Source organism: Lissotriton helveticus, chromosome 4_1 (assembly GCF_964261635.1).
Source record: "Lissotriton helveticus chromosome 4_1, aLisHel1.1, whole genome shotgun sequence".
In the NCBI taxonomy this organism is placed as follows: domain Eukaryota; kingdom Metazoa; phylum Chordata; class Amphibia; order Caudata; family Salamandridae; genus Lissotriton; species Lissotriton helveticus.
In genome coordinates this window covers 2,066,232,294-2,066,260,141 of record NC_136063.1, presented here as the reverse complement: position 1 = coordinate 2,066,260,141, position 27,848 = coordinate 2,066,232,294, and the positions used below count along the sequence as shown (strand labels likewise).

Genomic DNA, 27,848 nt, shown 5'->3' with positions numbered 1-27,848 from the left:
GTCATTAATATACTTAAAGAGGAGATTGATAATGTGGCTGCAAAATTCCAACCCCTGTGTATAATCTGGGCAGGGGATTTTAACTGTACCACTTGCCAATATAGCTCACACAAAGTGTGTGGTGTAGTTGACATGGAAAACGGACCTGTGCCGCATTTTAATCATACACCACGGGAGATGCATTGAACACTATTATTTTGGTAAATGATCTTTGTATGTTGAACTCTTTGGATAGTAATCTTTCAGTCCAGCTTCCAACCTACCAGGGGGGAGGTAGTGTGAGTACAATTGACTTTAATTACTAGCAAATGCAACAGGCTTGTAGATAGTTTCGCTGTTGAACCACATCCCGTCAGTGACCATAATCCCCTTATTCTTTCTATGTATGTCACACCACAGAAAGCTCGGGGGGATGAGCACCCGTTAAAGTATAACCACAACCAAGGAGGAAGGCTCAAATGGAATTTAATAGACTCAAAGCAATTTGAGGAGGCCATTCTTAAAGAAGACCAAACTAAATTTATGACTTGCCCAACCTTTGATTCCCCCCCAAACATAGTCATTCAGTCTTTTGAATCAATCTGTGTAGATGTGGCCAACAAATTAAATAAGCCAATTAGAAAACGGGACTCACCTGAAATTAGGTGGTTTAATGTAGAGAGCTCAAGGGCACAAAGAAAACTTAAGAAAACCCTGCAAGTGGCTCCTCAGAATATGGCTCTGATAAAGATAGCGAGACAGACTTATAAAAAAGCTATTAATTGCAGGAAAAATTATTTAAGAAGAACAGCCTGGGAGGATCTAGAGAGAGCCACCACACTCAAAGAATCAGAGTTTTTGGGAGATTATAAATCGCCCGCTATTCTCTAATGATGCCAGGAGCATTGGCTCGACCATAACAGGTGAAGCTTGGGAAGCTCATTTAAAAAAAATATTTAGTCCACGGGGCATATCAATAGAAGAGCAAAGGGATGAGACCGTTATTAATCCACAAATGACATATGAACTAAGCGTAACACTATCCTTGAGTGAGGCCGAAGATGCGATAGTTAAGGGCAAATCGCTAAAAGAACCAGGTCTGAGTTCCCTTAGATTTGCTTAAAAGCAATCTCCAATTGTGGGCGCCCCTGTTGCTTAATGTTATTAAGGCGGGAATAGTCGCCCTAACCCATCCTCATGGAAGGAAGTGGTGGTAGTACCAATTTTTAAAAAAGGTAATAGGAACGACCCCACCTGCTTCAGGCCAATTCCCCTGATAGATTCTATGTGTAAGGTCATAGGGAGGGTAATGTTAGCCAGATTAAAATCATGGGCTACTGCATCAGGTCTAATGGCTGATACCCAATACAGTTTTAGAAAGGGGATGTGAACAAACTAGCAGTGTCTTAACCTGTCTCTGATTATGGGCAAGTACATGAAGGCCAGGGGTGTTTCGATTCACCTGGCATTCATCGACTTGTCCAGGGCTTTTGACACTGTGAGTAGGGGAAAGCTATGGACGATGATGGGGGAAATGGGGTTTGAAGAACCCCTCATCACCCTGCTAGGCAGGTTGCATGAATCCACCACCTTAGCTGTTCGCTTTGGCCTAGGAGGGAAGAAGACTCGGCCCAATTGCCTCTATGGAGCGGGTCTGTCAGGGTTGCATCCTGGCCCCATTTTATTTCTTGTACATGCTAATGGCCTTGAATCATTCCTGATTAAGCAGCAAAAGCATTTTCCAAGAATAGATTGTAAATTGGTCCCCCTGTTATCATATGCCGATGATACCGTTTTACTGACTCTAATGGCTAACAGCCTACAAAAAGGCCTGACCGCCTTCACTGATTTCATGCTAGCATTGGATCTTAAAGTACATTTTAGTAAATCCTTTGTCATGGTCTGCGGTCTGGAAAAAACCAAAACTAGGAAATTCACTGTGAAAGGAAAGACTATTGTGGAGGTGCCCAATTTTACTTATTTAGGTAATGTTTTTAATAATAAACTAAAGTGGGATGACCTGGTCTTGACAAGGGCCCAACAGACCATTAGAACTATAGACTGTCTGTTTTGTTTCGCTTTAAAATTAGGACACAAGCCGGTAGCTGAAATGATAACTCTATACAAGTCAAAATGTTTATCAGTGGCTAGAGTATGGGGTTACCATGAGAATCACCAGGTTCAGGTTTTAGAGAATACATTTTTTAAAAGATTATTAATGATCCCTAGTAGCTTTTCAACATTATTTTGTGATTCCGAGGTGGGCCTGGAATATGTGAAAGATAGTATAAATATTGCACCACTGATCTTATAGGTGAAAATCTGGTCCTCAGAAGATCGGACTTTCTGTAGGAGTCTCCTCAAGGACTGTATGAACTTGGTTAATACAATGTCACTTCCTTGGCTACTTTATGTTAAGGATACCTTCTATAAAATTGGCCTAGGTGAATATTACAACAATCCGGATACCATCCAACCTAACATGAAAATTATTATTAAAAATGCATACCGTATTGAAGTAAGTATGCCTAATCAGGACCGGGGAATGTTAGATGGTGGGGTCTGAAGACATCAGCAATTTTATCTGTCTTTTACCTTACATGCACAATCACTTTTTTTGTTGACTAGAGTTTGGTTGGGCACTTTGCACTTTTTAGTGGCCTATCCTAAACAGGCTGGCTGGTGTGAGAGACTAGCCCCTTGTCCTTGTGACGATCTGGCCAGACAGAGCACAATGCACTTTATGCTGTTTTGCTCACTCTATGTAGACCCACGAGCATCAGGAGGGCTTGAACTACTTGGTCATTGACTACAGCTGCAATCTTAAGTGCAGTGCTTAGTTTTATTAGAATCACACTCTAAATCAGAAAAAGTTATGAATTGTGAAAAGGAATCTAAATCTTTGTAGGTATCATTTAGAACTAGTCAATTGTATAAATTATGTGTTGGAGGGGTATGATGACTTTAAAAGTTGATTACATTTTTACGGGTACACCAAGATTTATGGAAGGGAACATGTGGAAACTTTTTTAATACTTAACTGTTTTTTATTGTGTATGTATGTAAACTTTTATGATTCTAAAGAATCGAATAAAGTTAATTGAACTGAACTGACTTCCCTATGTTATCACATGGACACTGACCCTGGGTATCTCCTCTGCATACAGGTGCCTAGGGAATCCTGGCAACTTACCTTATTGGTTCCGGGCTTTCCCTGTCCTACAGACCCTTGGGTGGTAGTCTTGATTAGGTACCCTTTTGGCATTCTATTTTTTTTTTAGTTTATGGTTTGCGGCCCCCCATAGGGCCCACGTGGTTTATGTGCTTATTCACCAGTTTTTTTGGTATATTTGTTTTGTATTCATATCTCCGAGTAGGATATATACCAAAGTAGTTTAGTGTTCGTGCTACAATAAATACCACATTATTTTTCCAACACTTGTTTGGTTCTTTCCTGTGTGAGCATCACTGACTAACTATTGTGGTAATTGCACCCGCTTTACACCCTCCTGGATAAACCTTAGCTGCTCTCCACAGCTACCCCTTGAGAGCTTTGCTTATTAGAGACAAATTTCACTATCACTAAGGGTTGTCTGGGCTCGGCGCAGGGTGTATCACCAATTGGTGTACACCCTATACTAAGCCAGCCTCCTACAATCTCCACCCCTGGATGTGAGACTATGCTGTAATCGTTTTCAGAGTAAACGCATGTCTGCAGTCCTCTGCACTGTTTAATGCCTGGTCATCATAGTCTCCGGACATAATAAAAAATGAATTACAGAGTGAGTAAACCCAGTGGGAATTAGATCCTTTAAAAGTTTAAGCTTGAACAGCTTACAGCCAATACATAGGAGTTACCTAGTTATGTTATGTTATGTTATGTTAATTTCGATTTATATAGCGCCAAATCACCGACAGGTCTCTTAGCGCTTGCTTTGGGAACCCGTCCTGGCTTTCCCTGCGAGATAACCCCTACTGGGCATCCCCAAGGTGAAGACCAGGCATCCCATCGCGGTGAGGACGTAGTGGAGATTAAGCAAGCTATTGCCCAGAGTTGCAGAGTGTGAACCCATGATTCGAGTAGACACCGAGGCGAGAATTATCGAGTCTGTGTACATTTTGAGCTCAAGACCCTGCCGCGTCAGGAATTGAACCCTGGTCCCGGGTCTGACCTCTGCATCAGGGTCTGCCTCCTCTAACCAGTGAGCCACACTTCTCCACAGTCAGCTGAGGAAGATTTTCCCTACCTCCACAGATGTCTCCAGTTAGGAGGTAAGTAGGGGACACTGAGAAGGCATGATAGAACTACTCAACTGATCCATAAAAACAACCAACCAACGTTGGTGGCGCCATATCGTTTAATTTTCACCCTATAGTAGGAACTGCATATTTGTGGACAGCATAACCGTTGGTGTGGTGCCTGACTGATTTCCTGCATCCCCTCCGTATATGTTGTCCAATAGGCCAGCTAGCTCACAGTCCCACCATCAGCCCCCCTAATTCTAGGCGGGTGGCAAATGGTTCTGGCAACCGTTGAACATGACAACCCAGATCCCCCAGGAATCGTGGTAACAGATTTAGAACCCTTTTGCTCAGTCACTCGTGCTCTCCTTCTTTGAGAGATATGCAAGGAATACACAGTGGAGCATTTTCAATATTTATTGAACAAACATGATTCTTGTATCAAATATATGTACTGCAATTATCAATAGACCAAAGCAGATGAGTTATTAGCAGGACTAGTACAGTGAACAGAATGAAAAATTCCACCATCATGCTGTAACAATGTAAATATGCAAGCATATAAAATAAATAGAAATCTGGCATTATCCTACTATGCACCCCCTAACCTAAGTGTCTAGGGCTTGTGTATGCGTTCTGCCAAGAATCCCCATATTGGATAATCCAACCCCCATTACCTGAAGGGAAAGAGTGTAGGTGCCCCGTTGTTGTGATGAGCTGGACACCGCTCAGAGAGATATCAGCAGGGTGCTGGGCCGAAGCATCCGCATGTAGAGACCTCTGACAGCAAAGCGTTCCTCTCCCAACACCCAGAAACTGATGTATACTAATAAAAATAAACATCCTTGCCTTCGGTCGAGATCTTGATCAGGCTGCAATTTTTTGTGTGTTATAGATAGCTATGTCGTCATATATACGAAAATAATTATCATATTTGCAGAACGTATGTATAAACCTTGTACATGGTATCAAGGTGGCATGATCGTGTTCTTGATAACTTTATTCTGTGAGTAAGTATAGTTTCCAAGAAACTAATCCAGTCTGTCACAGATGCAAATGTGTGTGAGAAGTCATCGTGTAAAAGTGCAGGCAATTTTCGGAAAGACTTGTGTACATGTAAAATGGTAGTATTTCACTCCAGGCCTAACTGTGACACATGGCAGATCAGACCGGAGCCTGTGAACTGTGAGTTGCTTTGACCCCGTATGTCGGGGGATAGGGGGTCATCTAGAGCACCAAGGGCTTCAACCGATTCACCCTCCTTGCTTCTCCCACTGCAAGAGAAGTGAGGACGCTGTGGGAGCACCTGCACATCATCAGCCAGGTGGGTGTCCCAAGGTAGGATCTTAACAGCTACTCCCCACCAGGATAAACTGAACACTTAACGCATTGGAGGAGCCACAGTCAGCCTCTGGTTGCTTCAGGAGCGCAACCGCGAGTGAGACTCTGTATCCTCCAGTGCGGGTAAGGCTGGTTTGAGGATTACCGTGCCCAGTGGAGCTTGTTACAAAATTAACATGGTAGTGTTGGAACACTGTTGACTTAAAGTTAGATTCATAATGGACTCTTGAGACTCAGACTGCTAGTGGGGCATGCCCTGGATGTTACCAGTAGTGGATGGGGAATAAGCACAATTGCAAATGTGAGGAGTGAGTGGGATAGGGTACTGCCTAACAAAACGTTAGAGCCCCAACCTTAGGAGGAATTATCAGATTTTTGTTTTTGTTTTGTGAATACCATATTTTTTTCTTTGTGTAGATAGCATTAGACAATAAAATACTACTTTTTTCATAAAAGTGAATATTTGACTACATTGAGTTGTTGTTGCATAATAATAAATGATTTATAGAGTGCATGGTAACTTAAGCCGAAGTGTCCTCGCTCTAAAACTTCACTCACAGATACAGAACCTTTGCATCATGCTCAAAATGACCTTTAGGTTTGTCTAAATAGGCAGATTTTAAGTTTTTCGAAAGGCTAGTCCAGAACTGTCATGTCTAAGTCCTAGCGACATTGTGTTCCATATTTTGGAGGCTTAAAGAGCATCTTCCCATGCATGCTCTTTTCACCCTTTGAGATCACGGCTACAGAGACTCCTGCAGACCTCAGGCTTCTGCCAGGTATATAAGGCTTCACAATAGAGCGCAAATTCGAAGGCTCTTTCCCATTCGAGATCCCAGAAGCACATCACTTTGAAAGACACTCGCTAGCTCAAAGGCAGGCAGTGTAATGTGATAAAAGATGGCTTTGTAGGTGAATGCCTCGGAAGGTTGAGCTGTAGGCAAGGTGCCGCATTTTGCACCCTCCAAAACCTCCTCAGTCTGAATTGTGAGGCTCCTAGATACAGCTCATTGCAATAGTCCAATCTGGATATTACCAAAGTCTGGACTGCTGACTTTCTGGATGCATCTGAAAGCAAACCCAGGATTTTCTTCAAAGTTTTTTAAATTCCAAAACATTTCCCCTCAAGGCTGGATATCTGACTATCAAATAAACTAGTATCAAACCAAATTCTGGCATCTTTTATTTAAGATTGGGGTCTGGTAGCGGCCACCAAGCAGTGGACCAGACAGATGGTTGCTTCCCTAAGGCAAGAACCTCATTTTTTCCTGCATTTAGTTTGAGGCAGCTACGATTTATCCACTCAGCCAGTTCAGACAGAGAGGATCTTAACCGAGCGGCAGTGACTCCTTCATTCTGGGACAGGGTAATATTAGACTACATGTCATTGGCGTATGGCACGATGTTAAAGTCGTAACGCTCAAAGACATAACATATGCTAGGGGATGGATATAGAGATTGCATAAGGTGGGGCTCAATGCAGATCCCTGTAGCACCCCTTGTTGCAGCGAATGGACCTCAGATTAACACAGCTCCTTACCGATGTGAAATCCACTGCAGGAGTGCATCTGGCATGACTAAATAGCCTGCCTTCAAGGAAGGCGTGACTGAGGCACCTGCCATGCTGAGAAATTAAAATGCCACCCAGAGGCAGCCCTATAGGAATGCAGCGTGTTCAGTGCTCCTTACCCTGATGAAATTTGCATCTGCGTGCATTTTGACTGGTGATCCTGTGTTCACTATCTTGTATCCACACTGTGACTCTCCCCTGCCCCAACCCCACTCGAGGGAACCTAGGACTGTTTGGACCACGCATACCCGGAGTCCAGTGCTGAAGGGGTACTTGGCCCAGTTACTCAGAATCCATAGTAAGTCTGGCCCCGGCGCATGAGGAGTAACATACTTCAACCCTGACGGTGGGGCCCAGTAGCCCCTGTGTGCCTTGTGGCCCTTTGAAAGAGGTCAAAACATTAGCATTTTTGAGTGCCAAGTAAATTTTTGCTTGACTTAACAAAAATAGTTAAATCTTTGTATTACCAAATATGAAACAGCTGTCGTAGGAAAAGCTTGTTGGCAGAAAGTAGCTGTACATAAGTCTAGAATATCTAATTTAACAATTTCATATCAAATCTAGTTATGTATGTAAAGGAAGACCATTTTCATAGTCCTTTTTTGGGAAATGTCAAAACAGCATTGTAAGAATTTACGGTCACTATAATAGTTTTTTGTTTGAAAACACTTGAGGCTGGCAAAGTGCAAATGTTTCTACGTTGATATGTGTGACACCAGTTGTAATTGAAATACATTTACTTTTTTTGTTAAAGAAGAAATAAACATTTCTAGAAAATAATGCAGGAAAATGAATTATAAAGGTCAGCCGTTTTTTTGTGCATTCCTCTTTTTTGTATACCAAATTGTATATTGCTAGTATAATCTTTCCAAAATATTGTTTTAAAGAGATTGCTTTTTGTTTTAGCAGATAAAATAAAGGAAAAAACCCAAAATGCTATGAAAATAATGGCCAAAGCTGCCGGTGTCACTCCAAAAATAAGCTCTAGCAATGGAAGTAGCACTTCAAACAGGTGAGGTATTTTTCTCCTTGGTTTCCAATTAAACAGAACACACTTGTTATATTTGATAGAATACCAATGGCTTACTGTACTCAACCTTGTCAAACTGAGCAAGCAATATTAAATGTTTCACTAATGTCTGGTTCACACAAACATTTGAAATAAGATAGTCATTTTTGATTCAAAGAGAAAGTAAAACCTATTTATGTATGGCATTGGTATAATGTATTTGTTTCTGACAGTATAATAGTTGTTGGAGCTTTAACATCAAATAGGACTTTTCATAATCCATCTATGTTGCTATTCATCCGCAAGATGTTATTGTTTGGGATGAAATCAGCCCAGCCAACACGTGTTTCATCAATCAATCAATCAGAGTACTTGTAAAGTGCGCTACTTACCCGTGAGGATCTCAGGGCGCTGAGGGGAGGGGGTGCCGCTACTGCTCGAAGAGCCAGGTCTTGAGGAGTCTTCTGAAGGCGAGTAGGTCTTGTGTCTGCGTATGTGGGTAAGGAGGGTATTCCAGGTCTTGGCGGTGAGGTAGGAGAAGTATCTGCCGCCGGAGGTCGTTTGTTGGATGCGGGGGACAGCGGCGAGGCTGGCAGAGCTGGCGGGTGGGGGTGTGGAAGCTGAGTCTGCTGTTCAGGTAGGCTGGTCCGGCGTTGTGGAGTGCTTTGTGTGCATGGGTGAGGAGCTTGAAGGTGATCCTCTTGTCGACGGGGAGCCAGTGTAGGTCTCTCAGGTGGGGGGTGATGTGGCTGCGGCGGGGGACGTTGACTATCAGTCGGGCAGAGGTGTTTTGGATGCGTTGTAGACGTCGTAGGTGTTTGTCTGGGATTCCTGCATAGCGTGCGTTGCCGTAGTCCAGTCTGCTGCGGACGAGGGCCTGTGTCACCGGTTTTCTTGGTTCGGTCAGGATCCCCTTGTAGATCCTGCAGAGCATGCGGATGGTGTTGTAGCAGGAGGAGGAGACCGTGTTGACCTGCTTAGCCATGGAGAGGGAGGAGTCTAGGATGAATCCTAGATTGCCTGCATTGTCGGTGGGTGTTGGTGCTGTTTCCAGTGTGGTCGGCCACCAGGAGTCGTCCCAGGCTGAGGGGGTGGGTCGGAGGATGAGGACCTCCGTCTTGTCCGTGTTCAGCTTCAGAAGGCTGCTCCTCATCCAGTCGGCGATTGCCTTCATTCCCTCGTGGAGGTTGGTTTTGGCGGTGTATGGGTCCTTGGTGAGGGAGAGGATGAGCTGGGTGTCATCGGCGTAGGAGAGCATGTTGAGGTCGTGATGGCGAGCCACTTGTGCGATGGGGGCCATGTAGACGTTGAACAGTGTCGGGCTGAGCCCTGGGGGATGCCGCAGATGATGATGTTGGCTTCAGATCGAAAGGGTGGGAGGTGTACACTCTGAGTTCTGCCGGAGAGGAAGGACGTGGTCCAGTCAATGGCCTTCTTTTGGATTCCGGCTCCTAGGAGGCGTGTCTTTAGAGTGCAATGGCAGAATGTTTCGAAGGCGGCTGACAGGTCCAGGAGGATGAGGGCTGTTGTTTCGCCGTTATCTAGTTGCCACCTGATGTAGTCTGTGGCGGCGATGAGGGCTGTCTGGTGCTGTGGTTTCGTCTAAATCCTGACTGGGACGGGTCCAAGATGTTGTTGACTTCCAGGTGGCGGGCCAGTTGCATGTTGATGATTTGTTTGATGACCTTTGACGGGAACGGGAGCAGGAAGATGGGCCGGAAGTTCTTGAGGTCCTTGGGGTCCGCTTTGGGCTTCTTTAGGAGGGCGTTGATTTTGGTGTGCTTACAGCTGTCTGGGAATGTAGCTGTTTCGAAGGAGAGGTTGATGACCTTCCTTATTTGGGGTGCAATGGCTGCGTCTGCTTTGTTGAATACGTGGTGTGGGCATGGGTCAGACGGAGATCCTGAGTGGATGGAGTTCATGACCTTGCATGTCTCGTTGACGTTGGACCAGGAGATCGGGCGGTTGGCGCTGGTGGTGTTCACAGGGGAGGTGGAGTCTGGCATAGTCGGGGCGGTCGTGGTGTTGAAGTTGTCGTGGATGTCCGCGATCTTGCGGTATAAGAAGATGGCTAGTGAGTCGCATAGTTCTTGTGAGGGCGGGATGACGTTAGTGTTGGCGCTGGGGTTGGAGAGTTCCTTTACGATGCTGAAGAGCTCTTTGCTGAGATAAGACTTCCTCAGGGCAGCTGTCGTGTAGCACCATAGGGCTGCATACACATGGTATATACATCAATTTATACAGATGAACGTGGATAATTTATGTATGTATCACATAAAGGTAGTCGCTGGTGTAGCATAATAATTCACAAATCAGAAGTGATGAGTATCGCTGATGTGAACAATTTATGACCTATATATGGGCATCCCCATTGATAAGGGGTGCCCTCATGCCAAGTCCAATTATATGTCAGGGGCTTTCATGCGGTTCAGTGCAGTCGGTGTCTGCAGATGCAGGGGGATGGCTCCGCCGCCCCAAGGGATATGCTAAGTGGTTGTTGAAGCGCTGGACAGACCTCCAAGGGTTTCGGGAGGATGCACAGCTTTTGAACAAGTTGGGTCTTTGCAATTGTCGAGGTGTCAGCGACCAGTCAGGGTTTGGTGCCAAGTTAGGTGTTTTTCCTCTGTTCTCACGGTGACGGCTCTTCTTTGTCCTCCTTCTGTTCCCAGGTAGACGATTGTCTCTCTGCTGTCAGGAGACCCCGAAGTATTGAATATAGGGGAGTTTAGGGAAGAAAGCAATGGGCTGCCTACATCTGGGTTGTCTACAGTCCCTACATGACCACTTTCTGCGACGAGTGGATGTAATCCTGACCCTTTTTCGACTGTTCATTTCAGGTTACCCACCTTAGGCGTGTGCCTAGCATGTAAGTGACACGCCTTCTGACTAGCTAATTTCCCACGTATTGTGGTGCCAAATGGACCTCAGGGCAGGGGGTAGCGTTCTGCAGGTCTGAGGGAAGCTGGATTTGCATTTCAAAGGCAGTTGAGGCTTTGAATCCTCTGGTCTTGAGAAGAAAATCCTGCTGGAGGAGTTGTGAACACCTTCCGCCAGAGCAGTTATTGTTTGTGACGCCTGAGAGCATGAACTATACCTTGCAGGGGGACTGAAACTTGTCTGTGGTGTGGTATCCCTCCTGCCTTGAGTATAGTCCTGCAGGATATCGGATCCCTTCAGTGCGTTGTAGGGTTGACTTTTATGTAGAGCCTCTGTGGGAGCTTCTTCTTGTGTCTGGTGCTGTTCTACTCCTCCTGGGTGGCCGCCGTGTTGAGGTCCGGTGCCAAGGGGTATGTAGTGCTGCCCTGTGGGCCCCCACAGACGCCTGCATTGCCCAGTGTGCGCTTCTTTTCCGGCCACCAATCACCCTTTGGGCAGCAGCTCCGTCTTCGCCCATCCCACTGAAGCGTGCAGCGCCTCAGGCCTGTCTGCAGCTCACCGGGCTGCCATCTTAGGGTCGCACTCCCAGAGAGCCTCCCCGAGTCCGGGGCACGGAGGTTCCTCACTTATTCTCCCAGTGCTCCTGCTATCTATTGGGCATGGTTCCTGTCTGGGTGTGGCAACGTTTGAGGTGCTGGGTGCAGTCGCAGTGCGCCACATCTCACCAGCACAGCAGGAGCTCTCACCTTTGCTCCTGGGGCCCGTTCAATTTCAATGCCCCCACCGTCCTGCTATCTTCCTCTGCCGGGGGCGGCCCTCTAATCAATACAGCTCCATTCTGTTGGACGCTGCCCGCCTTGATGTCTTCCTGGTGCCCCCTGGGGTTAGCGCATAGCTCCACAGCTTCGACGATTCCTGTCGTCGACCCCGGTGAGATCTTAGTGCCTCTGTTAACTCTGGTTTCTCAGCACATTTCCTGGGTTAAAAATGTGCCTTCATTTGCTCGTTTAGGTGACTTTTTTTCTACTTTCGCCATGGAACATGGTTTAGGTCTTCTAGGCCATCTCTTTTTGATAAGTGTCCAGACTGTGGCAGGAAAAAGATCAAGGCTGATCCTCACAAAGTTTGTATACTCTGTTTACCTGAAAGTCATATTCCTGACTCTTGTCAGATGTGTAAAACATTCTCCAGGTACACTCTTCATGACGGAGAAAAGATTCTCCTTCAGGAAGCAGAGGCTTGGCGAAAGCAGAAGGAAGGTGGGTCCTTGAATTTTTAAGGGCTCCCCTGAGGGTGGGTCCTCAAATTCGTCGTTGAATAAGACTCCTCTCTGAAACCAAGACACTCTTCGACCGTCTGGACACTTGAACTTGGACTGGAACTGAAACTGCATCAAGGAAGAATTCTGCTTCTGGTCTTTCTGTTCTTCAAGTCTTCTGCCTTGTCGTTGTCTGTGCTACACCCAGGTTCTCCAGAAGGCCTGTGGGCATCAAGGACATCTGAAGAAATCTCCCTTGGAGTGAAGAAGTCACTCTCCTGCATCTGCAGGCACCCCAACAAAGCTGACCGGTCTTCTGCTCCCGTCGTCCTACGGACTTCCTGAGGCCCAGCAATACAGTTGGTGGTTCTGCAGCTCCCTAGAGACCTGACCTGTCTTCTCTGCAATTTTAAGGACAGTATCCCTCGTCGGAGCTGCTAGGTCCAAACCCCTGTGCACCACGTTGAATTGCTATTGCCAATGCTTGTTGGCTGTGCACTCCTGAGATCTTCAAGACGCTCCAGCCTCCAGCACCTCATCCCTCAAAGATCAACGTCCTCACTGCATCCCTTGCACAGTGGGCCTACATCTTTGTTGAGCTGGAAGGTCCTCTTGCGACTCCTGTGCCTTTGGCCTGTGGGTCCTCTTGAGGTTCTTCCTTTGCTTCAGTGGGCTGCCCTGTTTGTGCAGCGACAAGGTCATTGTCCTCACTCCTGAACCTCTTTACATCGGTGGGCATTGTGCTTCCTTGCCGCCTGGTCACCTCTCATTGGCATAGACTCTGTCCCCTCTGCTTGCAGGTTCTCCTCTTCAAGAAGCCACCCTTGGATTCCACCTTGGATTCTGGCTTCTCCAGAGGCATTTTCTCCGAAGTCTTCATTTGTCATTTACGACAATTTCCAATGTCACTTTAACCCTATGCTCCCAGCTTCCGTTGTGCATGTAACCTGGGGGCATCCAAGGGGTTGGGTGGCTCACCAACCTTCCATCTTCCAAAGGGTTTCTTTGGGAGGGGTCCTTCTTTAAAACTGCAACTGAAACTTCTCTGTTGCCTTCTATTGGTCACGCTGCTGTGTTTCCACTCTGCACACAACCTCCATGGGGTTCCTGGGTACTTACCATGGGTGGTTCATTGGTTCCCCAGCTCCTGAGTCTTCTGGTCCAAGTCCCGTTCTTCCTTGCAGTCCGCATCCTCTTTCTTAGTATATGATTCAGTCTCCCCCATGAGACTAGTGTATATTTGTGCTTCTTTCCTGATTGTTTTGAAGTATTCTTGTGTGCATTGTTGAGATCTCTGGGTAGGAGATTTAAACTATGTTAGTGATTGTGTTGCATAAAAAATAGACTTACCTTTTTCATCTAATCTACACTGTTGATTAAATGTGGTAAACACGCTGCTTTACACACCTTCAAGATAGGCCTGAAGGCTGCTCTCCACAGCTACCACTTTGAGAGCCTAAGATGATAAAAAACTGATTAAAGCACCAAAAGAGTTGTGTGGATTAGTGCAAGGTGCATCACTCCTTTACGTGTGCACCACATGCTAGCCAGTCTTCTACATTGGTGTGTAGCGGTTGGGATTATAGCCTGCACTGTTTTACCACTTAATCAAAGTGAAGGTTACATGAAAAACTATCACTAGCTAGGCACATATAAAATATTATGATCAAGTAAGTTCTTCTGAACCTTTTTGGATTTGCTGTCAAGGGTCTTAACACCACCCTTTCTCCAATGTTTGGAAGTTGAGTTCACTAGGGTAGGTATGTTCATTACACCACACCTAGTACCGTGTCTCAGGTTGATGAGTCCAGTAGGGTTCAACCCTATAGGTACAGTGGTTTAAGTTCCAGGACCTCAGGACCCTGTATGTATTTAGGAAACTTAAGACTGGTAGCAACCCTACCAAAGAGCAGCTCTTAGAGATGCTCCTGCAGGATGACCTCCAAAATGTTGATAGGTCAGAAGGGCAGGATAACTTGGGTATTGGTGGTTGCAGAAGGCCATGGGTGTCCAATACCCAGGACTGCTTCTTAGTATGTCTAGGAGGAGTCTGAAGATCCCTTACTGGAGAACTCTAGTCCCCCCAGGGAATAGTTCTAGTGAGTCAGAGGGAGGCCCTGTAGGTAGGTCCCCCTTTATTCCTCCTGGGAGATTACAAAGGGTTCAGGGGAGGTCCAGGTCCTCCTCAGTTAATTCAACCTCCTCTGCCAGTTCAATAGGGACCTCCATCTCTAGCAAGAGAGAGGACTCCTTAGACAGGGAATATTGCCTACTCAAACTTGTTAGAGCGAAGCTCAGAGTCCAGAAAGAGCAGTTAGCCCTAGATAAGGAGATCCTAGAAGTTCAGAGAGCTAGGAAGAATTTGAGATTAGAGTCTCATGGTGGCAGCACTAGTGAGCCTAGGGTTATGGAACACTCCTTTGACACTAGTAAATTGAGCAGAATAGTCCCACCAGGAGGGTGATGACATCCATAAGTGGATTACTTTATTAGAGAGGGCCTGTAAAGTTCAGAAGGTTCCTCAGGAGCTGTGGTCAACTATCCTGTGGCTCTCCTTTGCTACCTAAGGTAGAGACAACCTCTTGACTGTGATGGATGAAGATGCAGATAATTACAAAGTCTTGAAGAGTGCACTCATAGATGGGTTTGGGTTAACCACTGAGCAATACCGGGTCAAGTTTCGAGAGACACAGAAGGCACACAGTGAAGACTGGGTAGATTTTATTGATAGTTCTATTAAGGCTTTCGAAGGCTGGCTTCATGGGAGTAATTTGCACGATTATGACCAAAAATTAGAAAGAAGGCAGACAAATGGGTTTGTACCAGGGTGAAACAAGTCTCATGGTGGTGGTGACCAGAAGAAGCAAGATTATTCTAAGTCCCAAGCGAAAGGGTCCAAAGAAATCTAAAGAAAGAGTCCTACAATACTCAACTGCTTCTGATATTTGACCAATCCTTCACTAACTCCATCTCATTGCTGATAGACTATCTTTTAGGCATTCAGCAATGGATGTCTTCTAACTTTTTTAATGTTCAGTGGAGATAAGACTGATGTGCTGGTAATAGGAGGCAGTGAGCTCTCGTCCCCTGAGCTTTGGCCAAGATAATTGGTTACACCGCCGATTTTATTATCTAATCTTTCTTCCCAAAATTAGAAGGTGTTGTTCACTGGTATGTTGTCTTATAAACCTTGAGGAGTGTCTGCCTTAGCTGCTGGGGAGATATTTGGTCAGGTGGAGGGTGCCTGTTTCCTTTTCCATCTTTACTACTGCAGTGCTTCTTAATTGTGGCTTCCTTCCTGCTCCATTGCCAGAGTACAGCGCTTTCAGAACATGGTAGTGGGAGTGGTGATAGGATAATAAAGTTGGATCGTGTCATGCAAGAAAAACACAAACTAGACTGGCAGTTGGTAAGAAATGTAATCTTATTTAAGACGTTATAACTTGTTAACAGAGCCTACTACAAAATCTACCTTCTTATTTAATGTGGTCAACATGTGCTGCCCATTTGGCCTTTGTGATCAAGAAGAGGCACCAGGATGTGCTCCAGGTAAGTGTATGTGTTCTATTGGGAGATAGGTCTGGATTTCAGGGTCCAGGCTGTGGAACAGTTTTTCATAGTAGCCATGCACCATTCACAATTTTTCAGTATTTAAAAGTGCAGCAAAGATAATTTTTGTATTCCAAATCTTGGCTGTCAGGCACTCTCTTTCTGGGGTTTGGAAGCATTTCTTCTAAGAATATAGTGTTCTGTCCTCAGAGCTTCTTTATAGTTTTGTTTCTTTCCTACTGTTTTTGTTTCTAGCGCCAAGATGCTTCGGTTTGCGTATCAATAGAGCATTTTTGTCATACTCGTAAGCAAATAATGTTACTTTTTTTTTAAGTAAAAACACTATAATGTTTGTAAATAGGGTACATTGCTTTCAAGCCTATGTGTGTGATTGACAAGTCTGTCTGCTAATGAGATGATTTTAAAGAGAAATACACACAAGTAATATGTATTTTTTATAAATGATTTTAGTCTTTATTGAATTGCAGATGTTCCTCTTATCAGAAAGACACAGTTTAGAAAATGGCAATATGTGAATTCTACCATACTACTGTGAATTAAAAAAATTAACATGCTTTAAACCATTTTTTGTAGCAAAGTTATTAAAGAAAAAGAAGAGCGAGAAAAGATTGGGAAAGAAAAGGAAAGAGAAAAAAAAGAAAAAAACCCTGCTGTTCCACTGGAAGTGAAGGCCCCAGGAAAGGAGGGCAAAGAAAAACAGAAGGAAGAACGGGCAAATAGAGAAGATAAACCTAGAGAACCAAAGGAGAAAACACCAAAATCTGACAAAGAAAAGGAAAAAAACAAGAAGGAAGACAAAATTAGTAAAGAAGACCGATCGAAAACTCCTGTTGCCAACAACGAATCAAAATCTGCTGCCGAGAAGGAGAAAGAAAAGGAGCCGTCTAGAGAAAGAGAGGGGGCGAAGGATAACAAATCCAAGGAAAACATGAAAGGAGAAAAGTCAGCCGCTGCTGGGTCCTTGAAGTCACCAGTTTCCCGCTCTGAGCCACTGGAATCTGAAAGGGGTAATTTATTTTACTTGGATATGTGATGTCAGGAGGTGTAAAGTGTTATGTGTACAGTTAGCCAAGTAAAAGTAGTAGATAGTTTAAAAAATGCAATCAGGATTTAGTAAAGATATACTGTTATAGCTAGCCAAATAATCTATGTGAAGTGATTTGATCACCTGCTTCTGTCTCCATAAAATAAACTTCACTATCCTCCTGAGGGCTAGAAACACACCTTCAAAAACGATTCTCTAGTAACTGTTAGTTCATTAGTCTCAAATCTCATCCACCACCTCAGGGGCACATTAAAAGTATTGTGCCCAGTGACAATGTGTCACTAAAAAGCAATATCTAAGCACATGTGCTTTCATATTAAATCATGACCATGCTTGCTCAGGTCAAGGTCCGTACTGACAAGGAAGTCATGCTTTTACTGGCACATGGTTCTTAAATCTCAGCATCAATATTGTCGAATGGTATCACAAAGACAATGGTTTCTCGAGTTCCTCAGGCGACATTGAGCCATATCTTTACCATATTCCTTGATAGCAGGATTTGTTACAATATTGTAAGTGTATTTTCATTTGATGCCATGTCATTGCAATAAGACTCTGCCTCCAGTAAGTGATAACTTTCAATGTCCTGTGGCACGCTTAAGTTGGTGTTATTACCAACATCATGATTAACATTTTAGATGTTAACTCGCTACTCCTCTATCTAAACGGCCCACATGTGTCAGCGCAGCGGACGAGCGCAGCGGGCGCGACGAAGGCGCGCCGGAGTTGCGCCTGAGTTAAGCCCGTCTGCGCCCGTCCGCGGCTGGCAGGGGCTAGGGGCACCCCACTCTGCCCGTCTGGTTACTTACTCCCCATGTCAACTTTGCTCTTACTGGCTTCCTGGCACCATCTCTTCCTCTGTAGCAACCCATGTGTCTGCCCTTGGCCTGTTTACTCCCCCTTCCCGTTCTCCTCCCGCTATTGTGTCACAAATGATACTCTCGCATGTCTCATCATCCTCGATCCTTGACCATTCCTTCACTCCCCAAGCTCCGGCTTTCAACTTCTCGGCCACACTACTCAATACCAGGTCTGCGGTTAGTCATCAGCACGAGCTATCTGACTACATCGACACGCATGCACCCGATCTCTTGTTTTTAACAGAGACTTGGTTTAAGGCGGACTCCCTACCCAATATTCTAGCCATATTGCCCCCTTCATACTCTGCCATCCGAGCGGATCGGCCGGAGGGCAAGAGGGGTGGAGGAGTGGCCCTGATAGCTCGTACTGATCTCCACTTTCAGATTATCCCCTCTCCCCCAATTCCGGAAGTGGACTACCTGGTAGCACGCTCGACCTCCTATCAGACACCCTTGACTTGTGTTCTTGTTTATCGTCCCCCACAACTTACCCCGTCTTTTAATTTTAGCTTTCAAGAACTCCTAGCCACTCTGGCGATTAACAATTCTTCAGTCCTAGTCCTAGGGGATCTCAACTTTTGGACCAATGACCCAGCTGAAAGTCCCCACTCTAGGGACTTTACCGACCTCATGAATAGTCTCAATTTTACTTCTTACATTCACAGCCCCACTCATACCCACGGTCACATGTTGGACCAGATTTGGGCTTTAAATGTCCCTACCTCACCTCCTATTGTTTCCCCCTGCCTCTGGTCCGATCACTCCCTCATCTCATTTTCCCTTGCCCTAGCCCCTGATGCTAAGCCTCCACTCCGTAAGAACATCTGGGTCAGGAAATGGGGCAAAGCTGTCATGCCCTCCTTCTGCTCGTCCCTGGCCAAGACCAGCCCTGATCTCTCAGGCCTCACTGCCCCTGCCCAGCTGGCAACCATCAATAACTGGCTGACTCAATCAGGCAATGAATTCGCTCCCCTGAGACGGGTTACAGTTAAAAGAGCTCACACAGCCAACAGATGGTTTAACTCAGACCTTAAGGCAAAAAAGCTATCTGCGCGGAGAGCTGAGCGAGCGTGGAGGAGAGCCTACTGCCCTACACTGAAAATCGCATACCTCTCTGTTCTCCAGACCTACAAAAAAGCCATCCTTGAGGCCAAGACAGCTTTTTATTCTAATAGGATATTAGTGGCCGAGTCCCAGTCTAAAGAAATCTTTGCCACGGTGCACGAATTAGCTTCATCCAACAGATCCACGGCCACGATCCCCCCCTTCCCAACATCTATGCAACTCGCTCAATGAATTCTTTCTTGAGAAGGTTGCAAAAATTAAAATTAACATACCCCCCCCTCACCAACATTCGTCAACCCCTCTCCCCCTCCCACTGCTTCTAAACTTACCATTATTCCTCCACTGACCTTGGACTCCCTTCCCCCGTTGCTCCAACGGGTAAAATCTGGATCTCCTCTGGACTTCGGCCCTGCTCACATTCTTAGAAAGATCTACCTAAATTGCCCTGTCCCTCCCCTCACACTCCTTAACGACTCGCTTAGCAACGGTGTTGTTCCCAATTTCCACAAAGCAGCGGTCGTTATTCCAATCCTGAAAAAGCCTGGTGTTGACCCTTCATCCCCTTCCAATTACCGCCCCATTTCCCTGCTACCCTATCTGGGAAAGGTTTTGGAAACTCACGTCACCACCACCCTAAGTGCTCATGTGGAAGCAAATCACTGTCTCTCCCCCCGCCAGGCAGGCTTCCGACCGCTACACTCCACGGAGAAGGTAGTGATTTCGGTAATGGATGGACTTCGCAAGGGTATTGACACCAATCTCCCGCAGGCCCTCATCCTTCTGGACCTGTCCGCCGCCTTTGATACGGTGGACCACTCCACCCTTCTCTCCCGTGTCAAGGCGGCGGGCATAGAGGGCTTAGCCCTTTCATGGCTTGAGTCCTTCCTATGTGATAGGGCTCAAGCGGTCCACCTTGCTGACTTCACTGCCGCCTCCCGCAAGGTGGAGTGTGGCGTCCCCCAGGGTTCATCACTTTCCCCCCTCTTGTTTAATTTATACATTTTCCCCCTCATTTTTATGTTGCAGCAGCTGGAGGTCACGGTGTTCAATTACGCCGACGACCTCCAGCTAATCTTCAATCTTTCCCATTCCCCCTCGTCTGCCCAGAACGTTCAAACCGTTATGCTATTTATTCAGGACTGGATGAACTGCAACCACCTCAAGCTCAATCCAGACAAGACTGAGTTAGTCTTGACTGGAGGTGGTTGCAGTCCATGGTCCCCGTCATTTTGGCCCCCTTCACTCGGTGTTCCCCCACTCCCGGTCCCCAAAGTCAAGACCCTTGGGATTCTGCTAAATTCACAACTTTCGGTGCACTCCCAAGTTAGTTCGGTGGTATCCTCCTGTTTCCTCTCCCTTAGGATAATTAGGAAAATATCCCGGTTTTTTTCTCTCCCGGCGTTAAGGGTCATTATTATGGCTATGGTGCTTTCGCGCCTTGATTATGGTAACATAATCTACAACGGCGCGCCGGCCTACGCCTTACACCGCTTGCAGCTAGTGCAGAACCAGGCTGCCCGCCTGATTCATGGATTGCCCAAATACCATCGAGCCACTCCACTGCTGAAGGCACTGCACTGGCTGCCCGTGAGAGAACCATCCCTATTTAAACTAGGCTGCCTCAATTTCCAGGCCAGGATGGGCACTGCCCCCGAGTTCATCAGCTCAGCTATCAGTCCCTACTTACCGGGCAGAGAACTCCGCTCAACCCACATGGCACTTCTGACCATCCCCCGCTTCAAGAAAAAGAAAGCTGGCGGGGCTAAATTTGCAACCCTTGCACCCGTGTTCTGGAACTCCCTTCCCTTGGCCCTTCGTACTTCATCCTCTTATTTAGAGTTCCGGAAAAATTTGAAAACTTTTCTCTTTTCTAGCGCCTTTTCTACTTAACATGAATAACTTCCTCTGCTGCTATCTGCTGGTCGTAATCCTTAAAGCGCCATGAAACCGCTTGGTAAAAGCGCGCTCAATAAATGTTTTTAAATTCAAATTCAAATGATGTAAAAATGTATATGCCACTTTTGAGTAAGGACATCACAAGTTCCATAGTCTATAAAAGATGGAACATTGAAACCAAAAACTAAAGGCTGTGTATGCGTGTGAATCTTTTTAACATACTACAGCAATGACTACAGCATTGCTACAGTGGCAGCTAAAGCCAACTCTGTCACAGAGCTTTCTATCCATGTTGTTAAGCCACTGCTTTATTGGAATCTGTAGGGTTTGCGTGGTTTTCACATATACTGTAGTTGTGCGTTTACTCTATTGTGGAAGAGGAATTCTAACGTAGGTCCAATATACCAAATAGCATTTTCTTTATTTGTGTTATAGACTTATAAAATAGGTAATCCTCTTTCTGAGGACATTTTTTTCTTTCTTTAAAACACCTACCCTCACCGGGTAGGTGTTGGTAGGTGTGTTGTCTCCCAGTTTCTTGCAAGAGAATCTTGAATCTAAAAGCCATTTCACCTTTATAGGTTTTGATAGAAGCGATGCATATGCACAAATCTGTTATAAAAACAGTAGCATCCTTTCAAGAAACCACAATAATAATGTATATGGGAGCTTATTTTCCTGTGTACTCTAGCAAGCTGGCTTTTTATGTGGTAGTACCAATGTAAGGGCACATCATGCAAAAAATACAGACGACTGTTATTGATTTAAAGGGCTTATGTTAATAATCCAAAGTGATCTATTTGTATAATTGTGGTTGAGGAGTTTTGGCTTATCAGAGTGTAGTGTTAAGCATTTGTTGCACACAGAGTCAATAAATTGACACACACTCAAGAAGAAATTCAAGACTAATTTAGAAAAATAGCACAGATTTTTATATATTTGTAGACACCAAGATAATCGGAATCAGGTAAGTACTTTCAGTTACTGATTTTAGTACTAATTGAAAATACAGTCGAATAACTCTTTTGAGGTATGCGCCTCGAACGCAGTAATGTTATCCTATGTGAGAAACATACACTGCATACACATACTTGCAAGTGGTTCTTGAGGGTGCCTTTTGGGACTTAATGTGCTTAGGGGCCAAGGTCCAAGACCCACCAGCAGTTCGGTTTTACCTGCCCTGGTGAGTCTGGGTGCAGAGATGCCGGATGCGTTGCTGGCCTCGGGCACTACTCTATAAAGGCAGTGTGTATAAGTTCCTGCAAAAAAAGCTGCTTGGGGGCGGGGGGGAGGACTTGGGGACAAGTCCGGCAGAACCCAAAGGGGGGGGATTGGCTCTTGAGGGTCTTTGGAGCACAGGGACACTGCTGGTTTAAGTGAACCTGGACTGGAGGGCTCAGGTGCATAGGTATTTTGTCCAGGAGGGCGCTGTAGTTGTATGCTCTCACTTGGCTTTGACAGCCTGGACAACGAGAGAAAACAGGCTGACAGAGCCACTTTGGATGAAGATCTTGTGGATCCTAAAGACCCTCCACGGCAGATCAGTAAGGACACCACTCAGTCCAACACTGGACACTCAACAAGCCTCGTTAGTTGCAAGGGTATTGGTGCTGAGAAGCTCCTGGAAGGTCTGCAGCTTGAAACTTGGTGAGAGCAACAGGGCTGGTCTACTGGACTCAAGACAACTGCTTCCTGGAGAGTTCCTCACTCGGGCCAGCAATACAAAGTACCAGGTCGATGCAGATGGTGCCTGCAGATGCAGGGGGACTCCTCCACCCCAAGGGAGATGCTGCTTGGTTGTTGAATGTAAGAACAGTCTACCAGGAGTTTGAGAAATCTGTTCAGCTTGGAAGAGTCTGTCTTTGTGATTGTCTCAGTGCAAGCAGCCAGGCAGGGTTTGGCACCAGTTTTGGTGCAGGACCACTGTTCTCGTGACTTCTACTCTTCTTTGCCCTTCTTTCGGTTCCCAGTAGATGAATATGAACCCTGGTGTCAGGGGGATCCCTAAATACTGAATTTAGTGGGCATATAAAGGGAGTGTAGGATGGGCTACTTAGCCCTGGGGTGACTACACTTCCTATCTGACCACTTCTTGATAAGAGTGGGCATAAACCTGACCTAGAGTTCCTAGTTTCACCAAATTCAAAATGGTGAAACCCTTCCTTGGTTTTCCACTCCAGGCCGCCCTCCTTAGAGGTGTTTACAGAAAAGGATGTCTGGACAAGTTTTTGTGTTCGTTCTGATTCAGGAAAAAATCCAATAGGCTGATTTTCATTGTGAAATTTGTTTATATGAAGGTGATTTAGAAATTATTTTCAGGTAATCAATTAAGCTTACGAGTCTTCTAGAGTTAAAACGTACAGAGATCCTCAGTCGATCAATATGTCTCTGGCAAAATCCCACTGGTGTGTCTTTGAGAGAAAAGCATTGCCTACTGGAATTTTTCCTGAATCAGAACGAACACAAAAACTTGTCCAGACATCCTTTTCTGTAACCACTGCATATTTAGGGGGTCAGGGTTCTCCCCTTGTCCAGAACAAGTAATCAAAAGCAGAACTGCCTAATTCTACACGGTGAGTAAGGAATTGGGACCCATCACCCCTTCTCTTCCACATTCCTCCTTAGAGTTGTGCCTGGCCTAAAAGTGTGGTACAAAAGGGAGTGGTGATGGACGGAGCATCTGAACCAATCAAACACTCACACCCAGTCAAGAGATCTGGGTTTAATCCATCACCGTTCTTTAGCCCACTCTGCCACCCTAGTTCAGACATGGCCATATGCAAATCAGTCTGACCCTGTGCCTCATGGGAACAGTCCAGCCCGAACTGCCAAGCCATGCCTTCCCTGGACCGGAAACAAGCTTCCGAGGACCGGTTTCTGGCATTTCAGCCGTCTTCAGCCCGGCTTGCTTGAATCCAGTGGCAAAGTGAGAAAGGGACTCACTCACGTCTGAGCATACCTTGCCAACTTATGGCGAACAAAGTGGTACAAAAAGGGGTGGTGATGGACGGAGCATCTGAACCAATCAAACACTCACACCCAGACAAGAGATCTGGGTTTAATCCATCACCGTTCTTTAGTCCACTCTGCCACCCCAGTTCAGACATGGCCATATGCAAATCAGTCTGACCCTGTGCCTCATGGGAACAGTCCAGCCCGAACTGCCAAGCCATGCCTTCCCAGGACCGGAAACAAGCTTTCGAGGACCGGTTTCTGGCATTTCAGCCGTCTTCAGCCCGGCTAGCTTGAATCCAGTGGCAAAGTGAGCAAGGGACTCACGTCTGAGCATACCCTGCCAACTTATGGCGAACAAAGTGGTACAAATGGGGGTGGTGATGGACGGAGCATCTGAACCAATCAAACACTCACACCCAGTCAAGAGATCTGGGTTTAATCCATCACCGTTCTTTAGCCCATTCTGCCGCCCCAGTTCAGACAAAGTGTCATCGCTCTAAGGGTCCGTCTCCGGTGCCTCCTTCAGGGGAGACTTCGCACCTCCCCCCGTTTCCAGGAGCCAGGGCGTCCCCTACCCAGCTTCGTACGGTTTACGAAGCCCTCCACCGTATCTTTGGGCAGCCCTACTCCGCCTGTGCCTCTTCAGGCCCCGCAGAGCTGTTCGGGAGTGCTGGGCCCTTGATATCTGCGGCTAAGGCACTGGAGGACCCTCGCGGATCCACGCCTGGATCCGGATTGACACGAGTCGATCTTACCGGCCTTCCTTGGCGCCGATGCCATCCCCATCCTCCAACAAATCCCCCCTCTCCTCCTATCCTCCCCCCCCGGGTGGACCTAGAGCCGGACCGAAGTCAGTTGACATCAAATCCGACGCCGGAGTGTACATTTGTTCCCCTGTTCATCCCTGGTGTTCCCTATAGCCCAGAAAGAGGTGATGAGGATTGGGAGGGCTCACTGGACCCTTTGGCTGACCAGCTTGAAGAGCCGACTGGAGAGAGGACCTGGGTGATGCCAATGGTCTGGACATTTTTCCAGACCTTGGCATGCTTTCTCCCCCTACCATGGCTACGTAGGAGGAGCGTCCTACGTCGTGGTGGTGCGAATGGCAGCTGAGGCTTTGGGCCTGGAGCTCTCTTCAGTGGCAGTCCTGATTAATCTCCTGACAGAGGTGCTTTAGCTTGCGGCAACATCCTCTGAACCCCTTCTGCCCTTCAACAAAGCTCTCACGGACTACCTTCTGGGCACCTGGTCCAAGCCCTGCACAGGGGCTCCTGTGGAAAGGACGATGGCCCACCACCACCGCCCGTCTCTGGGCGACCCAGTTTTGCAGCGTGAATCTTTCTGGATTCACTATGCTGTGCATTATTCCGCGGTCTTGTGGTTGGGTCCGGATTCGTCGTCTTTTCTTTCTTTTCTTTTTTTTTTTCGTAGCCCAGGTGGGCGTCGACGTCCCACCTTTGGTGTATTTCCGGTGACGTCGCCACGCTTCCTGCGGAAGCTCCCACTCCTGGGCGCCATCTTCAGATTCTTTTTTCCGCGGTTGGGTCGGGATCATTCCCGAAAGGGCTCCAGACATTTTTGGAGAAAGAAGAAGAAAAATACGCACCTTTTGCAAGAAAAGAGATTGAGAAGACTACAAGAGACTACATCATCGAAGAGGACGACGAAGGAGAAGAAGAACTTCAAGAACTTCGACATCCATCGGAGAATGCAAGCTCAGGGGGCCCCCTGAACGCATGAGATGAACAACACTCCTTTCAAATTCTGCCGTAACTGCCACCACAAGTACGTGCAGATGGACCAGCACCCGGTCCGCAACCTTTGCCTACCGGTCGACCACGAGAGCGAGGACTGCAACGCCTGCTCCGCCTTCACGCTGAAGACTCTTCGAGTGAGGGAGAGATAGAGGATAGCCAACGCCACCATGCAGGGCAAGGGGGCAGCCACCGTCCCTTCGAGACCTGGGGCTATCATCAGACGAGGAGTACAACGCCGCCGCCGAACACGACGGCTACATGGTCGTAGAGACCGATATTACGAACACTCCAAAGAAGGTAGGAGAGACTACGGCCCCTAAGGCACCGAGAGACCCCGAGTCTCGAAAAATTGAGGGCAAAACCTCAAACATGGAAAACATCCTGCAGCGGAAAAAAGATTTCGACTCCAGGATGAAGGAATATACAATCCCGACGAAACCTAGGCTACAGGTGGTCGAGGAAACGGAGGAGGAGGACTACAACGTTGAAGGACAGTCGGTGGGCGTCGATACCTTCGACGACCAAGCAGAGGAGGAGGCCTACTACGAGGATGAAGGAGACGACGACCGCAGGACACTCTTCGGGTCTGCACCTTCGGAGACTCAGGAAATAGATTGGCAGGACGTCGACACCGAGAGCCCAGAGGAAGCAGTCGACACGTATTCCTCGAGGCCCTCGCCGCCGGATGACATCGGAGTCTACAACACAGTCATCAGGAATGCAGCTGCAGTTTTCAAAGTAAAACTCGACGAAGAGAAGCAGAAAGCAGACTTCCTTCTCGAGACACTGCTCCCTACACAAACAAGGAGCCAGTTCCTGCCCATGCTCGACAGTGTCATGGCACAGGGAAAAGAGGCTTTCAAAGAACCAGCTACATGCAAAGCCGTCACTCCCAGGACGGAGAAAAAGTATAAACATTCCTCCAAGGACCCACCCTACATTCAGGGATCGGTCTCAGCAGACTCCATCATCGCAGCCACGGCAAGAAAGAGGGCCAATGTGCCTACCACTTCTGGGCCACCTCCAGACAAAGAAAGCAAGAGGATGGACCTGGCGGGGAGAAGAATTGAACGGAATGCCGCAATGCACTGGCGCATGGCGAATTCCAATGCACTGCTCAACAGGCACCAATACCAGATGCTGGAAGAGCTGGGCCATTTAATAAAGAACATGCCACAGGAATTCAAGCAAAGAGCTGAAAACCTTGTCGAAGAGGGGAAGAATCTAGCCAATTCTTGCCTCAAGACTGCCCTGGACGGAGCAGACACCTCCAGCAGGCTCATGATGATGGGCATCACGGAAAGAAGACAAGCCTGGCTCAGAATTTCGGGCTTCAAGCCAGAAGTGCAGCACAGCATCCTCAACACACCGTTCAATGGAGAAACGTTGTTTGGGGCCCCAGTTGACGAGAAACTCAGCTAACTGAAGAAGGATAACGAGACTGCAAGATCCATGGGGGCATTGCAGTTCAGAGATACGAAAAGGGGCACCCCGTCACGAAGACCTAATGGGAGGGGAGGAAACCAGCCAGGAACATCACACCAGGCGTTCCAACAAGCCCACCAAGAAGACATCCAGACACAGCAGGGGCAGCAAAAACAGTCCTGGCAGTACCAACAAAGAGGCCAGTCCTTTCGAGGGAGAGGGAATGGACGTGGACAGAATAAGAGAGGGGGACAGCAACCCGCCTCAAAGTGACTTAATAAAACTCCATGTGCCCACCCGAGCAAAAACTCCCAGAGAGTGGAGCACAAACACATCGGACAGGAGTTACGCGAATTAAACAACTCCGTACATGTAAGACCAGTGGGAGGAAGACTGAAACACTTCTTCAGGGAGTGGAAGAGTATAACATCAGACAAATGGGTACTCAACATCATACAGTACGGGTACTGCACAGAGTTGGAAGGAAAGCCAACGGACAGGAAGCCAAAATATGAAGGCCACTAGCCAGGTAAGACCTAGAGCTCCTTTGGGAGGAAGCAAAGGAGCTCCTGCAAAAACAAGCCATAGAACCAGTACCTTACAGGGAAAGGAACAAGGGCGTATACTCCACATACTTCCTGGTACCAAAGGTGGACGAAACTATGAGACCCATCCTGGACCTAAGATTCTTAAACAAGTTCTTAAGAACGCAAAAGTTCAAGATGACCTCCCTACAAGAGGTACTTCCCCAATTGCAGGGCGGGGACTTCATGGTCACCATAGACCTAAACGATGCCTACCTGCACATCCCAATGAAGAGAGGCCACAAACACCTCCTCAGATTCATCATCGGAGAAGACCACTACCAGTTCAAGACCCTGGCGTTCGGACTCAAATTGGCACCACGGGTTTTCACAAAGTGCCTCGCAACAGTCGCAGCACACCTACGAAGGGAAGGAATACACGTGTACCCTTACCTCGACGACTGGCTGATCAAAG

At 46.9% G+C, this 27,848-nt stretch overlaps 1 protein-coding gene across 2 annotated transcripts in view; it reads left to right on the top strand.

The window, feature by feature from the left end:
• Positions 1 to 27,848, top strand: part of THOC2 (THO complex subunit 2) — a 1,495,542-nt gene that overhangs the window by 1,151,055 nt on the left and 316,639 nt on the right. The window contains exons 30-31 of one of the 2 annotated variants that reach the window (XM_078688746.1): positions 8,042 to 8,144; positions 16,420 to 16,853. In XM_078688746.1, the coding sequence (XP_078544872.1) occupies positions 8,042 to 8,144; positions 16,420 to 16,853 (537 nt within the window). Of the gene's footprint in view, positions 1 to 8,038; positions 8,145 to 16,419; positions 16,854 to 27,848 lie in introns of both variants that reach the window. The other variant, XM_078688744.1, reaches the window with a different exon arrangement.